At 42.0% G+C, this 19,458-nt stretch overlaps 1 protein-coding gene across 2 annotated transcripts in view; it reads left to right on the top strand.

Annotated features, from left to right (window-relative positions):
- The first annotated feature begins 7,471 nt into the window (after positions 1 to 7,471).
- The window catches only part of SELENOI (selenoprotein I), a 44,892-nt gene continuing 32,905 nt past the window's right edge, over positions 7,472 to 19,458 (top strand). For both annotated transcript variants that reach the window (XM_059893430.1, XM_059893431.1), the window contains exon 1: positions 7,472 to 7,679. In XM_059893430.1, the coding sequence (XP_059749413.1) occupies positions 7,623 to 7,679 (57 nt within the window). In that variant the 5' untranslated portion in view covers positions 7,472 to 7,622. The remainder of the gene's footprint in view (positions 7,680 to 19,458) is intronic.

Genomic DNA, 19,458 nt, shown 5'->3' with positions numbered 1-19,458 from the left:
CTTCCTTCCCTTTGCATTATTTCACAACAGTCATAGCTGGCGTCAGGCTGCCTGGTAATTGGGGTCCGGCAGTCTGGTAATTGTGTCCGTTTGCCTCTGGTTTATCGGCCCGGTGACTTTGTTTCTGCAATGCAAAAACTATAGGGGGTGATTTGTTACCAGGGGCGTATAGAATGTAAGTGCCAGGACATAATAGGGAGTGAGAAGCACGGGATATAACTCACACAGAGTTAGGGGTGATAGGTGCCGAATGTAAATTACATAGTGTCAGGCAGTGAGGTTAGCTTTGTAAAGTACAAATCTAGTTACTACAAATTAGTGACAGTTAAAGTAAACCAAGGAGTGATTAACTCTTTCAGGCCAGGTTATGTTTCCTCCCTAGCCTGTTCAGGGTTCCCTTTATTTTCCTTGTTCTCAGAGGAGGGAAAACTTCATTTCTATTTTTGCTGCAACACAGGCAGTTTACTGAAAAAGAAATATCAATAGTTTGATAAACATATAAAAACATCCAACTTAAGATATAAGAAATGCAAATTGAAATAAGAAAATATTCTTTGTTACCTACCAATTTTCAAAAGACAAGATATTGATAATCTTCAGTGTTGACAAAAGTGTACTTATACAAAATATGTATATAAGGATGTTCAAAGCAGAGTTGTTTGTGATAGCAAATGAGTTAAACAACCCAAATGTCCAAAAGGGATAGGTTAAGTAAATTATGGCATTTCCAAACAACAGAACATTTTTATGGGAAAAAAAGTAAAATAGCTCTATTTGGAGTGAACCCCAATATATATGGTGAAATTTAAAGTGTATATTATACTCTCCTTTATGTAAAAAAAAGGGAATCTATATTAGATACTTGTGCTTTTTTACTTGGAATATTTCTGGAAGAATACATCAGAAATTTGGCAATAGTTGTTGCTTCCGGGGAATGAGACTACGAGTCTGAATGGGTCTGTGTGCTGCTTGATATACACATTTTCTAACCACAGGCGTGCTTTTTTTTTTTTTTTTTTTTTTAAAAAATATTGTTGGATGATAGATGATGCTTCAGTTTTTTTTTTTTTTTTTTTTTTAAAGACTATTTTTCAAGGGGATGATTTTTTTTTTTTTTAATAGCTACTTTATTATTTATTTATTTATTTTTGTTTGTGTTTGGGTCTTCGGTTCGTGCGAGGGCTTTCTCTAGTTGCGGCAAGCGGGGGCCACTCTTCATCGCGGTGCGGGGACCGCTCTTCATTGCGGTGCGCGGGCCTTTTCACTATCGCGGCCCCTCCCGTTGCGGGGCACAGGCTCCAGACGCGCAGGCTCAGTAGTTGTGGCTCACGGGTCCAGCTGCTCCGTGGCATGTGGGATCTTCCCAGACCAGGGCTCGAACCCGTGTCCCCTGCATTAGCAGGCAGATTCTCAACCACTGCGCCACCAGGGAAGCCCGCTTTTTTTTTTTAAATAAAAAAAGAAAGGTGGGAATTCTCTGGTGGTCCAGTGATTAGGACGTGGTGCTTTCACTGTGGGGCCCGGGTTCAATCCCTGGTTGGGGAACTAAGATCACACATGTCACGCAGTGAAGCCAAATTAAAAAAAAAAAAAAAAAAGGGGAAAAAAAAAGAGCTGATTTACACACACACACACACACACACACACACACAAAGCACCTAGGGTAGAAATCTAGCCTCAATACATTTCCACTTTCACCACCACCCCTGGCTAAGGTCACTGCTGAAAGAACAGCAAACAAACATATAGAGCACATGCATGCATGGGAGCAAAGACTCTGTAAATAATTGATTTCCGAAAACATGAAAATGGTGAAGAATCTGTTTTGAGAACCACAGAGAGAAGACACAGGTGCTTGGGGTGGGGCGCCATCAGCAAGTTGGAAACTGTCTACTGCAGCTGCAGGTGGTCTCAGATGGACACCAACAGCATCTGCTACCATCGCCAAAGGGGGTCAGTCAGAGAGCCAAGTGGACCTGGGCAGTGCTCAACAGGGGCTCTTGAGGACCAGGAATGACAGAAGAAAGAGGTGGGATTGAGGCCCCTGGAGGTGAGCTGCTTCTGTGCTGGGCAGAGACTGAGCAGTGGTAGCCTCCAGTTAGGAGACGCAAGGACAGACTGCTTGGAGAGAAGACGCTCCACCTAGAAGCAGAAACACCGAAGGAAAAAGTGACTCAGAGAACATTAGAAAGTTGATGGAGCTGCAGCTGGAGAAACCCCTAAGGATTCTACTCCCAAAACATAATTTTTCTTAATTGATACCCTATTCACCTTAACCCCTTTGAGTTCATGACAAGTGAGAAGAACAAGAGAGATAACATCTTCCTGATTCAATGCAAGTTGAGGTGTCCAAGGTATATAAAACAATGAACAGAACTAAGGAAGTGAGTTTTCTTATACAATATTTTTAGACCTTTCCTGTAACTTTAGAGAAGTTTGAATCGTTTCTGCATGTACAAAAAAATGCCCAGAAAGAGACTGGAAGGAGATGCTGCAGATAAACAAAGTGTCTGTTGTGTTGACCTCAGTGCTCCCCAGGGCCTAGCACCATTCACCACAGGCCTTAAGTAATATTTATATTCAATGAATCAATCAATAGATAAAAGACACCAAGCCATTAACAGTAGTTGTCACTAAATGGTAGGATTTGGTATGTTTTTTCTATTTTTCTGTGTTTTTAAATTTTGTATTCTCTAATGGTAAAATATCTTAATAAAAAAATCAAATCTTACAGTCTCAACTTCTTTCTTATGGACCAACCAGGTACAGAGTCCTTCAGTTTTGCCCAGGTGTCACTGGTTGTCAGGAAGCACCCACAGGCTTAGACCTAGGGTGGGATTCAGACAAACAGATACTTATTGCTGCCACCTGCTTACTCCCAAATCCAAGGTCAACCATAAGGTTATTGGCCTTTATCCCTCTATATACAGAATGATAATTTGAAACTAGGGAAGCCCCCTAGTTTTTTTCCCCCCCCCCTCCAGACTTGATTAAAAACTAACTTGTGAATTTTCTTTTTAAAAACATCTTACCATGGTAACTTGTAGAAGCATGGTGCAGTGGAAAAGTTATTCAACTAGAAGTTTGATGACCTGTTCTCTTATTCCAGTTTTACCATAAACTTTCGGGCAAGTTTTCCCAAAAACTTGCCCAAATGTAATTCTTCTGTTGTTCTGTTCTGTACAATTAGAACAACTACCCAGCCACGGGTGCAGGGTTGTTAGGATGATCTAGTGAGATGTCAAACTGCTTTGAGTTTATGAATATAAGGCTTTATCATTGTTTAAAAATAAAAACCCAATCAGTATCTTTTTACAAGCTTCCTTGGGAAGTCTTGCCTATTTTTATGTCTTTAATAACTTATATTGGAGTTATTAACTATATTAGTCCTTAACTAACTCCCAATTTTCTAGATATCTCCATTTATCTGACTCCGTCTTACTTATGACTAAGTAAAACAGGAATTGTAGGAATTATACCATTTCCCCCACACCCCACCCCAGGTTATATTAGGAAGTTGATAACATTGTTCTAGCACAAATATCTTTTATGATTATCATTCTGGAAGGCAAAAAGCCTGACCTTGAGTGTATGAGATATAGAAGAGAGGAACTTCAATGGATGAGGAGGCAGACCAAGGAAGCAAGCAATAACAAACTGTGCTCAGTATTGTGGTGCAGAAGGAAGAGACAGCATGGGGTATAGAAGGGACTAGCCAGGCCAATATGAAGTGGTCCCTGGCAGCTCTGGGCTGCCTTAGGGATAAATGCGCCCTCGAATGGAATTCAGGAAAGAGGAGACGGAAGGTGATTCACTTGCAAAGGCAAACTTGTTTACACGACAATTTTCTCTTCCTGGGTGAGAGTACCTGGTAAAAGGTACCTGGTAAAAGGATTCACGGGGTTTTGGAAAAATAATATCTTATATTTGTATGGGCTTAATTTAACAGGCTTATGCCATACCACTTCACGTGCTCTATGAAATAACTATAAGGTAGGAGAAGAATTATGAGCACTTAACAGATCAGTTGATTTCACCTTAGAGAAGTTAAATGATATAGTTTAATTAAATTTCAGAGATAAATAGGATCTTAGAGATTTAGTCTAATGCCCACTCTTTAAAAAAGAGAACATGTTATGTGACTTCCCTGGTGGCACAGTGGTCAAGAATCCACCTGCCAATTCAGGGGACACGGGTTCGAGCCCTGGTTCGGGAAGATCCCACATGCCGCGGAGCAACTAAGCCCATGCACCACAACTACTGAGCCTGCGCTCTAGAGCCTGCGAGCCACAACCACTGAAGCCGGCGCGCCTAGAGCCCATGCTCCACAGCAAGAGAAGCCACCACAATGAGAAGCCTGCGCACCGTGACAAAGAGTAGCCCCCACTCGCCGCAACTAGAGAAAGCCCGTGTGCGACAACGAAGACCCAACGCAGCCAATAAATAAATAAATAAATAAATAAATAAATAAATAAATACTCAATGTGATTTAAAAAAAAAAAGAGAGAGAACACATTTAGGTGAAGTAAGCTGTCTAGGATCACACAGCCAGTATGTAACAGATGTCAAAGTATAAACAAAGTTCTGTGTTATGTTTCAGTTTAGAAATTCTCAGACTGACTCATAATTGATTCAAACTTGTTACAATCTTCTGCAGCAGAGAGGCAGCAAATTGTAACTGCTTTCACAAAATTAAAAGCTGCTCTTTTTAAAACACTGCTTTTGAAGAAAATGTTAGAGAGGTAGGAAAAAATTTTACAAAATCAGAAATGTCACTTTGAATTTGCTTACATCTGAAGTGATTAACAATAACTGCAGTTTATGAGCTACTATTAGGTTCATGTACTCAAGTCACATTTTATGGCTTTTCACAATTAACTAAATATCTTTTACAAGTATGAAGTTTATATGCCAGATCCGTAAGCCCAGGTCTTATATTAAAAATCATTTAGGGCTTCCCTGGTGGCGCAGTGGTTAAGAATTCGCCTGCCACTGCAGGCGACAGGGGTTCGAGCTCTGGTCCGGGAAGATCCCACATTCAGCGGAGCAACTAAGCCTGGGCGCCACAACTACTGAGCCTGCGCTCTAGAGCCCGCCTGCCTAGCGCTTGTGTTCCACAACATGAGAGGCCACCGCGATGAGAGGCCCGCACACTGCAACGAAGAGTACCCCCAGCTCCACACAACTAGAGAAGCCTGTGTGCAGCAACAAAGACCCAACGCAGCCAAAAATAAAATAAAGTGGATTTCTATTAAAAAAAATAAATAAATAAAAATCATACTTTTTTTTTTTTTCCTCTTCATATCGATTAAAAGAAACACATAAGGGCTTCCCTGGTGGCGCAGTGGTTGAGAATCTGCCTGCTAATGCAGGGGACACGGGTCCGAGCCCTGGTCTGGGAAGAGCCCACATGCCGCGGAGCAACTGGGCCCGTGAGCCACAATTACTGAGCCTGCGCGTCTGGAGCCTGTGCTCCGCAACGAGAGAGGCCACGATAGTGAGAGGCCCGCGCGCCGCGATGAAGAGTGGCCCCCACTTGCCGCAACTAGAGAAAGCCCTCGCACAGAAACGAAGACCCAACACAGCCAAAAATAAATAAATAAAATTAAAAAAAAAAAAACACATAATAGAGGAAATCTATAGTGTATTACTTGGGAGAACAGCTTCAGTCTGATTAACAGATTTGTCTAAAATTCCAATTCAGTTTTCTTATTAATACACAGAGAGGATTTAAATACAGTACCTGCACAAAGAAAATACTTTTATAAGGAGGTGGTTTCATAGTTTTCCTTTCATTAGAGCCAACTTCCTTCTTAAAGGGAGGTTCGCATTTCCAATGTCCTTCTCAAAGCTGGGCACTTCACAGTGTATCAGAGATCTTTGCTCACTCATTCAACAGAATGTATTGACCATGTACCATTTGCAAGCTGCTAGGCTACGGGACATGGGGAAAATTAGGTTGTATAAGATACAAATCCTCCCCTTAGGGCAAGTGAGGGAAAATAACACCCAAATTTATTGCTCATCTACCATGTACCAAGTATGATGATAGATGTTTTATATCTATTACCTCGTAAGAATCTTTATTTATTTATTTACTTTTGTCTGTGTTGGGTCTTCGTTGCTGTGCGGTCTTTAGTTGCAGCGAGCGGGGGCTGCTTTTTGTTGTGGTGCACGGGCTTAGGTGCTCCGCGGCATGTGGGATCTTCCTGGACAAGGGCTCGAACCCGTGTCCCCTGCATTGGCAGACGGATTCTTAACCACTGCGCCACCAGGGAAGTCCCTACCTCGTGAGAATCTTAAAGTTTAGAAGCTAAGACATATGCAGAAACAATAATATACTTGACATATATTGAGTCCTCAATTAGTATTTGTTGAATGAATGAATGCAAAGAATATGAGATCTCAAAATAATTGCCCTTGTTTCAGAGTCCCAGAGAGACTGAGAGGCTCCCTTATGTGGTGGCTTTCCATACCAGAGAACAAGTTTGGGTTGACCATTTCCGAGCTGTGTAATTAAGTGATCCTGGTCAGGTTAGGTAGTCTGAATTTTGATTTCCTAATCTGCAAAGTGGGTAAAATGCCTTCCGTTTCTCACGGTGTTGTTATAGGGGTTGGTGATAAGCTATGTAAATTTCCCCATCTAGAAGGCGATCAATAAATGGTAGCAACTATTACCATTATTCAATTTTATTATTAGACTGATACACACTAGCCATAGATCTAGTGTTCTTTCTATAATTGTCTCCAGTTATGTAAACTCACTTCTTGCAAATGCATTTAAGGACCCCTTAGAGACTCAGGGATCAGTGTTTCTATCTGGTCGGGAGACACTGGCAATCTTCATTTGGAACAGAGCAATAAATAGAGTGGAGTGTGTCCAAGGTTCACAAACAACGCTGTCCCTAGGAACTTGTCTCCAAAGCTCTTTCACGCCCCTTTACCGACTGCAAAAAGCCTCTCACTGGCTTCTCTACAGCAAATTACGTTCACTAAGCTACTGCGTGCAGCGCACTGTGCCAGGAGCTGGAAGCGGGCTGGGCACAGACGCTTTGTCTGCTTTTACTTCACGGCTTGGGGGAACTAAGCCCTCTTTCCTGAGGTACTGCTGAACTGATTCGCAAGCAATCACTCTACCGCCCCCCCAAGACTAAAAAGGTATCCCCAAATCTCTACACAGGCACAGACGCCACATCACCCCCGGCACACCCCAGAGACGAAGAGCAAGGCCTCCTGGGAAACTGACCTTTCACCTCCCCTCTTGCCTTACCTCAACTCACCAATTTTGACGCTAGCTAATAAAGCGACGAGGAAGCCTAGAAGGCGGAACTTAGTGGCTTCCGATCCACGCTGATTGGACTGCGACGGCGCGAAGGGGGAACCGCGTGAGCCTGCTAGCTACCCACCCTCGGTGGGCGGGGAGAAGTGGGGGCTGCGCTTGCGTGCTGGGAGGCGGCGGAAGTGGCCGGGGTGGCTACGCGTGCGCGGTGGGCGGAGCACGGTTTTTCCAGCTCTTTTGCCAGCCCAGGTCTTCCCAGTTTTGCCAAGCTGGTGCGGTGCTCGTGTTTCCCCATCTCGTCGTGGAGCGTCGCTGCCGAGTGGGCGCTAGTGTTCGCGTCGTCATGGCTGGTTACGAATACGTGAGCCCGGAGCAGCTGGCCGGCTTTGATAAATACAAGGTAGCGCGGGCCCCGCGGACGCCCCTCGCCCTGCTGGTCCCGGCCTCTCCTAGGCGCCTAAGGGGCCGGCGCGGTCCGTGTCACCTTGTGCCGCGTGGCTCCGGGCAGGCTGGCGGGAGTTTCTCCGTGGGTCTTGCCGTGTGCTGGGGCTTTGGGGTCGGGGAGCGTGGGAGCATCCTAGGCCCGCCGCTCCGACTCGGTACCCTCCCGGGGGATTGCCTTTTCCTTAGGAGACCGGTCGACGAGAGTGGAGCGAGAGAATTCCCTTCGCTTCTTTACTTCGTTATTATTATTATTTTTAGTCCCCTGAGAGGTGATGCAGTTCCCTTCTGTGGTGTCTTGTCTTCATTTTAATGAAGAAGTTTCTACTCGGCTCTCTTGCATTCAACTTCGGAGATGGAGAGAATCATTTGGCAGATGAGGCCCGGGGAGGGAGCGTGACTGCTGGGGCCAAACTGCAGATGCGCTCGCTTCCACTCCCAGGAAAGAGGCGCCTGGGCGGCCAGTGAAGTACGTGTGCACAGGCAGGAACTGGAACCGTGTAGTGGAAAGAGCGCGGGCTTTGCAGTACATATAAACCTGATACCGAACCTGATGCCAGAATCTAATTTCTTCTATTGACTTTGGGCCAAATAATAGTCTCTACGGTGCAGAATGATTATGAGCATTGGAGAACCGCCTGGTACATAATGGGCCTCCAGTAAATGCTGGTTGTTCACTTTCCTTCACGTACGGTTCTTCTCTACGACTCCCTTATCAGTGAATGACTCCACTATCCGTCCAGTCAGTTGCCCAAGCCCCACATCTGGGCAGTAACCTTTCATCCTTGCTACCTGTGTCGCTTTCACTACTGAGTCCTCTACCCCACCCACCAGCCGGTGAATCACCAGGTCCTGTATGTTCTGTCATTTTTAGCCTAAAGTAGAAAGATGGTTCCATTACCACTCTCCCCACATATACTTTAATCTTTTAATTTTAGAATGGTTCTAGAATATTTTAGAATAGATTTACAGAAAAATTGTGAAGATCGTACATACAGAGTTCCCATATACTCCACACCCGGTTTTCCCTGTTATTAACATCTTATGGTACGTTTGTCACAATTAATGAACCGATATTTACACATTATTATTAACCTATGCGCATACTTTATTCAGATCGCCTTAGTTTTCACCTAATGTTCTTTTTCTGTTCTGGGATCTCATCCAGAATACCACATCACAGTTACTCATCATGTCTCAAGGCTCCTCTTGGCTATGACAATTTCTCAGACTTTTCTTGTTTTTGATAACCTTGACAGTTTTGAGGAGTTCTGGTCAGGTATTGTGTAGAATGTCCCTCAATTGGGATTTGTCTGATGTTTTTCTCATGATTAGACAAGGGTCATGGGGTTTTGGGAGGAAGACCACAGGGTTGAAGTGCCTTTCTCATTGTAAGAAGAATACATGTCATCATGTCATCGGCATGACTTATCGCTGTTGATGTTGACTTTGATCACCTTGCTGAGGTAGTGTTTGTCAAGTTTCTCTTTGAAAGGAAGTCAGTACGCGCAGCCCTCACTTAAGGAGTGGAGAGTTACGCTTCACCTCCTTGAGGGCAGAGTGTTGACATAATTTATTTGGACTTCTGCGTGGAAGATTTATCTTTTCTTCCCAATGTATATTTATTCAATGATTTATTTATATCAGTATGAATTCATGGATATTTATTTTATACTTTGGGTTATAATCCAATACTACTTGATATGGTTGCTTACACACATCCACTTTTGCCCTTCCAGTTCTTTCTTTATGCTTCGTAGTGATCTTTTAAAAAAATGTGCATCTGGTCACATCACTCCTTTGCTTAAAATCCTCCATTGTCTTCCCTTTGCTCTTGGAATGAAGTCCAAGAATCCAGAACATGATCTGCATGGCTCTGAATGATCTGGCCCTTGTCTGTGTCATCAGCTTCACGTCATGCCACTCACTGTCTACCCCTCCCAACGTTAGTAGCCATCTCTCCCGTCTCCTTTTTTTCAGATCTTCAAGTAATGTTGTTATGTCTGCCAGGAATGTAGCTCCCCATTTATGTTCATCTTCACATCTTAAATATTCCTCAGAGAAGCATTCCCTGAGTATCTCGTTCCCCTTAAGTGTGCTCTCACAGTACCCTCTGCTCCTTTATGGAGTTAGTTCTTTAGGTGTCTCCCCATTAGAACGCAGTAGCCAAGTGGTTAGGCTCGCCTCACGGATCACCATGGCCTGAGCACAGTGCTTCTGTGCATAGGCATCCAGTAGACATTTGTGGAATGAGTGAATAACTGAGAAGAGTCACAGTGGATCTTGTCAAACTGGAATTGGAATAACTGTAAGGGACCTTATAAGGTCACATAGTACATTCCTCTGCTTTCAAGCAATATTGTGCCATACCATTTTGAACTGAGGTGCTGACTTGTCTGAAAATTTTAAGTCGAAATTTAACCCAGTGCAGGGCTTTCACTAAAGAAGGTTATTAACCTAGATACCTCTTGTTTTCCCTTAAGCTCTACCACCTTTCTGTTACCTCTTCTGCACTGTAAATATTGACATATAAACTTTTTCTTCCTTACTAGGATCTGGCTTTCTGATAGGTGCCAATAGACTAGCTGTTTCATTTGCAGCAGTGTCTGTAATAGGGAATCTTCTTTTTTTTTTTTAATAAGCTGTCTTTCCTAGATTTATATTTCCGACTAGATAGGTGTCCTAATTTATAGAAAATTTTAGTGTGATTTTTCCGTTCCTATTTTTCCCTCTTCCGTTATCTGACTCACTTCCTGTGTCTGACAGCAGATTTCCTATCATGTTGGAAAACAAAGGTCAATTTAGCCAGCATCCAACGTTCACTAAAATGTAGTTTATTGATGTTATTTTAGTTATAATGAGGCTTCCTTTAAAAAACTGGGGGTGGGGGGGTGTGGCACAAATTTATAACCTAAACTTCTTCTTGTAGAAGGTTCTTTACTCAGTACTGTGTTCATATTAAAAAAATATGAATCCAAAGGTCCAAAGGAAAAAAGTCTGTGTGGTCAGTTTAACTGGAACATGAATTGCACCTAGAGACCTTTTCTTCCTGAAGATCACCCATTCCCATTATGTGGGCTTCGACAGTGAGTGCTTTGTAAATGCTTATCGCATTAAAATAGCTTTTGAGGAAGATCATCCCATAAATGGGTAAAGACCCAAAACACTCAAAAGAGATTTTTGTTCCCTGATGTGACCCTGTATGTTAAAGCAAAGAGTTGTAGAGAAAAATTGGTACTATAAAAGCAGCTGGTGGAAGAATTACTTTTGAACCAGTTTAATTTCTTTATCTTCCCTAGAGGTACATCTGAGGAGCTACAGTTGGAAACCTGGCAGTTATTCAGAATAACTCCTGAAAGGAGCACACACATAGAGTAGTAATTAGGTTTCTGTAGTAAGAAACTGTTAAGACAATTGATTTTGAGTATAGAAGAAAGCATGGGATGGATTCTGTGTTATATGCTCTCTAAACACTTATGTTTTTCATTGTGTTACCCCAGCCTTATCAAACAGTTGAGTAATTAGTTGAGTGTCTGCCCTCTCTGTTAGGCTATGAGCTCTGGGAGGGCACATCCCACAGCTCTCTTGTTCAATGTGACCAAGGTCTGGCATATGAACAGAGTAGGCATTTGACAAATATTTGTTGAAGGAATGCAAGTGTAAAAGAATAAAAACCATCTTGGAAGTATGGTAAAATGGAGCTGTGCATCTCCTGGAAATTGGAAGGATACTTTTGTATTTTGAATGTGAAGATGTCGAAAGTTTAACTACCATAGTTCTCTGTTGCTTATTAATGTACTTTCAGACAGTTATGTTGAGGGATTTCACTCTCATGAGGCTTATCATTCCTTCTCTCTTCTTATCCTATCTTTAGTTGGAGGATTTTGCCACTTAACTAAGGGTGAAACTTCTATTGTGGTATACCTAATCTGACCTAAGGAAGGCTTAGTTTTAATTGATAGTGTAGCAGCTAGTTTCAAATTGTATCATTTTGCTTTAGAGAGGAAGTGTTCTGTGAAATATCTTGTTTGGTTTCAAGAATATAATTTTATGATGAATTGGTTTCCGCTATTATAGTAGTTAATTAACTTGACTGTCAGCAATAGCCTGATTACAGGAATTGTGATAATTGTGAATTTAGGTGGGAAGGAGAGGCTGCATACATCTTGATGGTAATGCTAAAGAACTGGAATCTGGCCTGCACCCTTACTGATTCATGCAGTTTGATTTTGTTTATTCAGTAAGCATTTACTGAGGGCCTGCTCTGGGTCAGACATGGCACTGGGGCTGCAAAGTTAAGCTAAGCTAGAATTCCTGACTTCAAGGGACTCAGTTTGGTGGCATATGGGCAAGGAAATAAACAAATATAAATAGTTAATAAATACAGTTAGGTAAGTGTTGGGTGCTGTGGGAGAGAAGGAAGCAGCTCCAGGCAGTAAGGGTTAAAGCTGAGAAAGGCTTCAGAGAGGGGATGGAGGGGAAGGCAGAGCTCAGTCTAGAGGATGAAGCTGAGTAGGCCCCAGTTCTTACCGGGTGAACAGGGGAGAAGAGGCATCCCAGAACTGGAGAGCAGTGGGGTGAGTGCACAAGGGTCGAGGCCTGAGAGTATTTTCTGGGAACCATAAGATGTTAGGTGTTGGGACTTGGTGGTGGAGTGTCAAGAGAAGAGACTGGAGAGGGAGGTGGGGTCCCCTCAGAGGGGGATGATTTGATGTAAAGGATTTCTGGATTTTACCCTGTAGATCATTGTTTCTGTGGTCCAAGGACTATTGGCATTAGAATCACCTGGGGAAAGTGTTTAGCCAATTTCTAGGTCCATTTTGGGAGGTTCAGATCGGGTAGGTCGCTGTGATATTCATGTTAGACACATACCTCAGATGGTTCTTAGGTACATGGTAATGCTATAGGTTTGGGGAGCCACTTACAAATTTTAAACAGGATCAGATTTTAATTTTAGGAAGCTCACCCCGGCAACTAGAAAATGAATGGAGAGCAGTGGAGGTGGGGGTGATCTGGAGACCTTTTAGGATCCTCCCGGGTAAAACTAAGTCAGAAATGAGGAAGGCCTGAATCAAAGCGGTGGGGATAGAAGGGGAGATGGGAATCTAAAGAAGGAGGTCAAAACTGGTTAACCTGCCCACTGAATTTGGCCAGCAGATATGTTTAATTTGGCTCACACCTACTTTGTTTCAAAAATTAGTATCTTTCCCATAAAAGCCCAGATTTCTGGATTCTCTTGAAAAACTAAAATAGTGGATAACATAGGCCCTGAACTTCTTCCTGACAAGGATCTCCTGAAGCTGAATAGTGCTTGCCCTCTTCAAAAAGGGTGTTTGCTCTCTAGTGTGCCATTTCCCCACCCGTCCCTGTGCTCCACGCAGGTCTGCTTTGTTCAGTTTACCTGCCTGATCCCTGTGTACATTTGATTGTGATCCTTGATTTAAGATTTTAAATTGACAGGACACGGTAACTGACTAGCTGGAAGGGGTGAAGGTAAAAGATGCGGAGGATCTGGGATGACTCAGGTTCTATAGGATGACTGGGTGGATAGAGGCAGCAGTCACTGAGGTAGGGGTTTTGTGAAGCATTAACTCTTTGGTAATAATGGCACCCAGCATTTGTTGAGTCTAAGAGTTAATCCTCTTGATATTTCAGTGAGGAGGTATTTTATTACTATCTCATCAGTAACCTAACTCATACGAGAATTGGTCCTTACAGAACAGAAGCAAAATTATAATTTAAATGATGAATGATGCTGAATCTGGCAGAATAACAGTAATCTTTTGAACAGGGCACTTCTCTTGGACAGGACAATGGGGTAGACTTCTCTTGGAAGGTGTGGTTTTTGGACTTGGAATTAAAACAAAGAAAATGTCATGTTCTAGAGAAATATCATTTGTGGATGAAATGTCCCCCATTAGAGGACTCTTTCTGTAACGATTTCAAAGACTAGAACACTTTTCCTCCAGAGTCACAGGGTAAACATGAGAAATTCCTGATCTTTTGATTTTCACTTGTTATGACTGCAGGCCGACTACGATATAATGTGTTAATTATGGCATTAGCTAGATATGTTACAGTTAACTCAAGCATAACTTATCTTTAGTTGTGCCTTGGTCTCCTTGAGTAGATGTGGGAAACTGGCCTCTCCCACTTGTAAGTACATTAGTAAGGCTTGAAAAGTATTATAGTCGTCTTAGATATAGATTTACAAATGTCTCATAGAAAGAATTATTTTTGAAGTTGGTAGAGACAGAGGAATCTTTCAGAAGGAGTGAGAGAAAAATGGATGGGAAACTTATGCAGAGTGAGAGAGAGAGCAAGAGAGATTGTTAGGTAGAAGTTTACTCCATTTCTAGGTGCTATTTGGAAGAAACATCTTGAATTGGTTCTTAAACTACTTTCTGAAATATCAGTTCACTGCTGATGGCTTGCTTTTGTAACTGCTGTAATTCTTAAATGTCAAGAACTTCTCCGCTGAGTAAGAATTTGCCCGGTGCATAAGGGAGAGAGGGGAAAGATGTTTCAGTCAGAGAGTCTGATGGGAATCAAGGCACAGAGCCTGGGAGGACCATGCTAAATTAGAGGCACAAGGAAGTGGAAGGTGTGTGAGGGACCAGGCCGAGCCTAGTGAGCTCAATGAGGGGAAGTTGCAATGGCAAGAGCAACGTCATTGTAAATACCCAATAGTGATAATGATAATGATGGCAAACATTTATATAGCATTTACTATATGCCAGGCATTCTTTAAGTGCTTTACATATATTGTCTCATTTAATATTCACAAGTGCTTTGTGAGGTAGAGGTACTATTATTTTCCCCGTTTTACTGAGACACAGTGTTTAAGTAACTTGCTCAAGGTCCCACAGGTGAGATTTGAACCCAGGCATTCTGCGTCTGGAGTCCATGTTCTTCATGCTGTGTTGCCTCTCAATTCTAAGAATGACGTATAAACTCTGCTTTGTAGTTACTGGGTGTTTTGTGCAAAAGATATAAACATTAGAATAAAGACCTTCAGTGACGTGCTTAATTGGATTTGTATCTAATGTTTACAGATGGGGAAAATGTACAGTGAAAAAGGAAGAACTGACTTTGTTTTTTCTTCCCCCAGTTTTAAATTATTCGTAGGGACAAGTGGGCTTGTATTTGCTAGTCTTATATTTAGTTGACTATTAAGAACATTTCATTCACTATTAGCTCTAATTGCAGTAAATGGCTTTTGATTAAATAATTAGCTTTGGGACTGATATTGAGTTAAATAGAACCCACATCCTGGCTTTGCGATCTTGAGCATAACTTAGTCTCTCTAACCAGGTTTCCTCATCTGTGAAATGGGGTAGTACCTGCCTCATAGGATCATTGTCAAAATTGAATGAGTTAATATTTGTAAAGTGCCTGGCACTTAGTGATGTGTTAGTGTTAAGTAAATAAAAAATAAAACTTGACATTTGTGCTTCTCTGCTTGTGAACATTAACTGTCATATAACATATACACACATACTCACACCCGAGGAGGTTATACCAAGAGAAAAAGGATGTTTCAGCAAAGGAAGAGTAAGTAAATTTTTTCAAATACCACTTTGCTATTTATGAATCTGCAGTACTCCCACATATTTATCATGTGTTTGATGTCGAGATTCCTCAGCAAGGATTTCAAGTCCCTTCACTAAATGACCCCTCCTTTTGTCTTATCTTCTCATGTCTCGTTAGTTTATTATATGTTGTTTAAGTCTAGCAAGCAAACGTTTGTCATCAGGACATGCTTGTTCTTGTCTCACTGCTCTAGTTCTTCTCCAGTCGTCTCTCACCACCTTCTCTCCTCTGACGCGTTAGCAGGTATAAATGACAGTATTCACGGAAATGGGATCTCATTGTCCACTGAGTCATGTTCTCTGTGGGTGTAGTTCTTAAAGTCTTGTATTGATTAAAAATACTTTAAGAAACTTTAAATTTCTGTCTTAGGGTTAATATAATGCCCCCCCCTTTATTTTCATTTTCAGTTCGATTTGGTGTTTTTCTTTCTTGGTAGATTATTACTAGCACAGTGCCTTGCCTTTAGTGAATTTTATTATACCTTGTCTCTTGCTCGCAGTGCAGTATTTGAAGTTGCCATCAGGAGGTTTAGGTGTTGACCACTAAGCTGATGGTGCGGCTTTACCTTCAGCTGAGGAGTTTGCAGGTGTCATTCACCTTCGTTTTCACCAGAGCCGTGGCCCTCAGACTTGAGGGTGCCTCAGAATCAACTGGAGCGTTTGTTAAAAGACAGATTGCTGGGCCCTACCCCCAGGCTGTCTGATTCTGTATATTTAGGGTAGGGCCCAAGAATTTGCACTCAGTTTGGCAACTACATTTTGAGAAGCACCTCATCAGAGAAGTATTCCATTATATTGAAGAGCAGTTAATAAAACCAAGAAACGGATGTAAAGAAGTAAGAAGCTATATTACCGTAATGTTCATATATTAGCCCTCAAGTATCAGGTAGTCTTGATTTTGTGGATAGGAGCCTCAAAGTATCTCTTACTAGAAAAGAGGATGATGCAGTGCTTTCAGTATTGGATGTTAGTTTTCTATCGCTGGATAACAAATTACCACAGACTTGGTGCATAAAACAACACACATTTATTGTCTCACAGTTTCTGTGAGTCAGGGCACCAGTTACCTGGCTCCTCTGCTTGAGGTCTCGCCAGCCTGCAGTGAAGGTGTCAGCTGGCTGTGCTCTCATCTGGAGTTTGGGGTCCTCATCCAGGCTCATGTGGTTGTTGGCAGAATTCAGTTCTTTCCAGTTGTAGGGCTGAGGCTCTCGGCTCCTAGTAGTTGCCCACTTTTCTGGCCACATGGCCTTCACCATAGGCAGTTCATAACATTGCTGTTTGCTTCTTCAAGGTCAATGGGAGACTCTTCTCCAAACTGTTAAGATGGAGTCTTAGGTAATGAACTATATCATGGAAGTGACATCTCATCACCTTTGCCGTATAATGTTCTCTCAATCAAGGCAGTGACATCGATCACCTTCACTATATTCTGTTCGTTAGAAGCAAGTTACAGGTTCCACCCTCAGGGGAATGACTGAACCATCAGTAGGAGGGGATTGATTATACAAGGGCTTGACTCACTGGGGATTACCTTAGGATGTGTCCGCCACAAATTGGAAGACAGAAAAATGTGTATTGGAGGATATTATGTTAATAACAATTTCAGTATATTGGATCTAGGTAGCTCATGATTGTATTTGAGCCAGGAGGGGGAAGTCTGGATTAAAGCAAAGTGATCCATTTCACAGAAATGTTCCAAGATGATTCATAAAGGATTTACGGTTTAGACCTTCCTGTTTATTAGCTGTTAATCCCTGAATTTTATAGTTTCTTCATCTGTAAAATAGGGAGGAATAATCTACCTTATCTATTTTACAATATCAAATAAGAGAACAAATGTAATTGTACTTTGGAAACTATAAAACATACAAATGTAGACATGGTGTTATTAATAGGGGGAGAGTAAGAGCAACTTCCCCTTGTGAAGTGAAAAGTTGCTGTAGACTAGTTCCCAGGGGAAAAGAGTTCCTCTCATCAGTGATGGAGTCACTCTATACTGCCATTTAAGTAAACATGCAGAGTAGTTCATGCATTTATTCATTCATATGTGCAAACATTCAGATATGTTTACTGAACTCCTACTATGTGCCAGGTGCAGAAGGGATCAGGTTGGGAAGCTTTCTCCATTTTCTTAACTGCTTCTTTAAATACCAGTGCTCAGTGAGTCCCACGTTTGTATGTGAAGGTAGCTCTTTTTTTTTTTTTTTTTTAAATTTTTATTTATTTATTTATTTATTTTAAGGCTGTGTTGGGTCTTCGTTTCTGTGCGAGGGCTTTCTCTAGTTGCGGCAAGTGGGGTCCACTCTTCATCGCGGTGCGCGGGCCTCTCACTATCGCAGCCTCTCTTGTTGCGGAGCACAGGCTCCAGACGCGCAGGCTCAGTAATTGTGGCTCACGGGCTTAGTTGCTCCGCGGCATGTGGGATCTTCCCAGACCAGGGCTCGAACCCGTGTCCCCTGCATTGGCAGGCAGATTCTCAACCACTGCGCCACCAGGGAAGCCCGAAGGTAGCTCTTTTGACTGCCTTGATATTTGTTGCGTGAATAACAATTTTTAATAATTGGGATCTTTTGTTTTATGTTTTTTGCTTAAGTGACTGGCCCAGAGGCTTGGCATGCCATTGCTAAAGAACTCTTCTCCAGGAGTGGTAGAGCACATGTTGGCCACAACGGATCCTGCCCCTGTAAAGACTTACACCTAAACATGATTGAGTCATGAGACCCGTCAGCAAGGGACTGACCTCCATACCATACCAGTACCACACCAGACACTGAGCTTCACTGTGCAGGGGGAGAGAAGAGAGTTGACCTTTCTTTTCTCTCTCCTGAGTTCTTAAGAAAGGTTGATAATGTATTTCTTTCATTATGTCTGGAAAGTTGGTATGAGCAATAAATAACTTCATACAGTGAACCCAGTTGTGAACTAAAATTGGTTCTTTGTGACTATCCTGCCTTTTATTCCTAAAAACATGGATGATTTGGAACTCAAGAATTTGGGGAATAATTTTTAAAAGTCAGAAACATCATTTTGAGTTTGCTTACATCTGAAATGATTAACAGTAAGTGCTGTTTATAAACTATTATTAGCTTGTACTCAATCCGTACTTTATGGATTTCCGTGGTTAACTAAAATATGTTTTATAAGTGTAAAGTTTATATTTCAAATGGGTAAAGACAGGCTTTGAATTAAAAATCATTTGATAGTTGGAGACTTATCCTCCTTATATTGATTAGAAGACAAAGCAAGGGAAACCTGCATCTGTTTATAGATGTTAGAGTATTACCATCTATATTAGTATTAGATGGGATACTAGCCTCAGTCTAATTAATAAGTTGTCCGAAGCTCTGTATTTAGTGCAAGGGTGTGTCAGTTCAGTCAGTTTTCTTATCAGTATGTAGAAGGGATTTAAAGTACATGTATAAGGGAAATACTTTTAGGTCCAAGGAAGTGCTTCCATAGTTTTCCTTTTGTTAGAGCCAATTTCCTTCTTAAATTAAGAGGAGGCACATTTCTAATGTCCTTCTCAAAAATGGGCACTTTATAGCATATTTTGGAAGTAATTTAGAGTCATTGTACTGCTCCTGGCCTAACCCGTAATCGTCTCTTGCCTGGTATACTGTAACAGTCTCATAACTATTTTGCACTTTTGCCCCCCTCCAGTCCATTTTCTACACTGTAAACAGTGGGATCCTTTAATAATATAAATCAGGATATGCACTGGGCTTACGATAAAATAAAACTCACTGTGGACCTTTGGGTGGTATCTGCCCATGTCTCCAGTGTCATTTCATACCACTCTTCCTTGCTCACTCACTACGCTGTAGCTCCATTGGCCTTCCTCCACTTTGTGGTCCTTCCACATTTTGTTCTCTGCTTAGAAGGCATCTTGGCATGCACGCCCCCCTCCCAACACCTATAAACCACACACACACACACACACACACACGCACACTGCCACACATATATTCTTTATTTTCTTTCTCTTTTTTAAGGTATAAATTATATACAAACGCACAGATCTTAAGTACACAATTTGATGAATTTTGTATATGTATGTAACCACCACCATGATAAAGAATTATTTTTAGCACCTCGGAGGGCCCCCATTTAGTCCCTCTCACCAGACTGCTATTATGACCTCTTTTT

This window comes from Balaenoptera ricei, chromosome 13 (genome assembly GCF_028023285.1).
Source record: "Balaenoptera ricei isolate mBalRic1 chromosome 13, mBalRic1.hap2, whole genome shotgun sequence".
NCBI classification, from domain to species: domain Eukaryota; kingdom Metazoa; phylum Chordata; class Mammalia; order Artiodactyla; family Balaenopteridae; genus Balaenoptera; species Balaenoptera ricei.
Note: the sequence above shows the minus strand (reverse complement) of the source record. Positions and strands in the feature narration are given on the sequence as shown.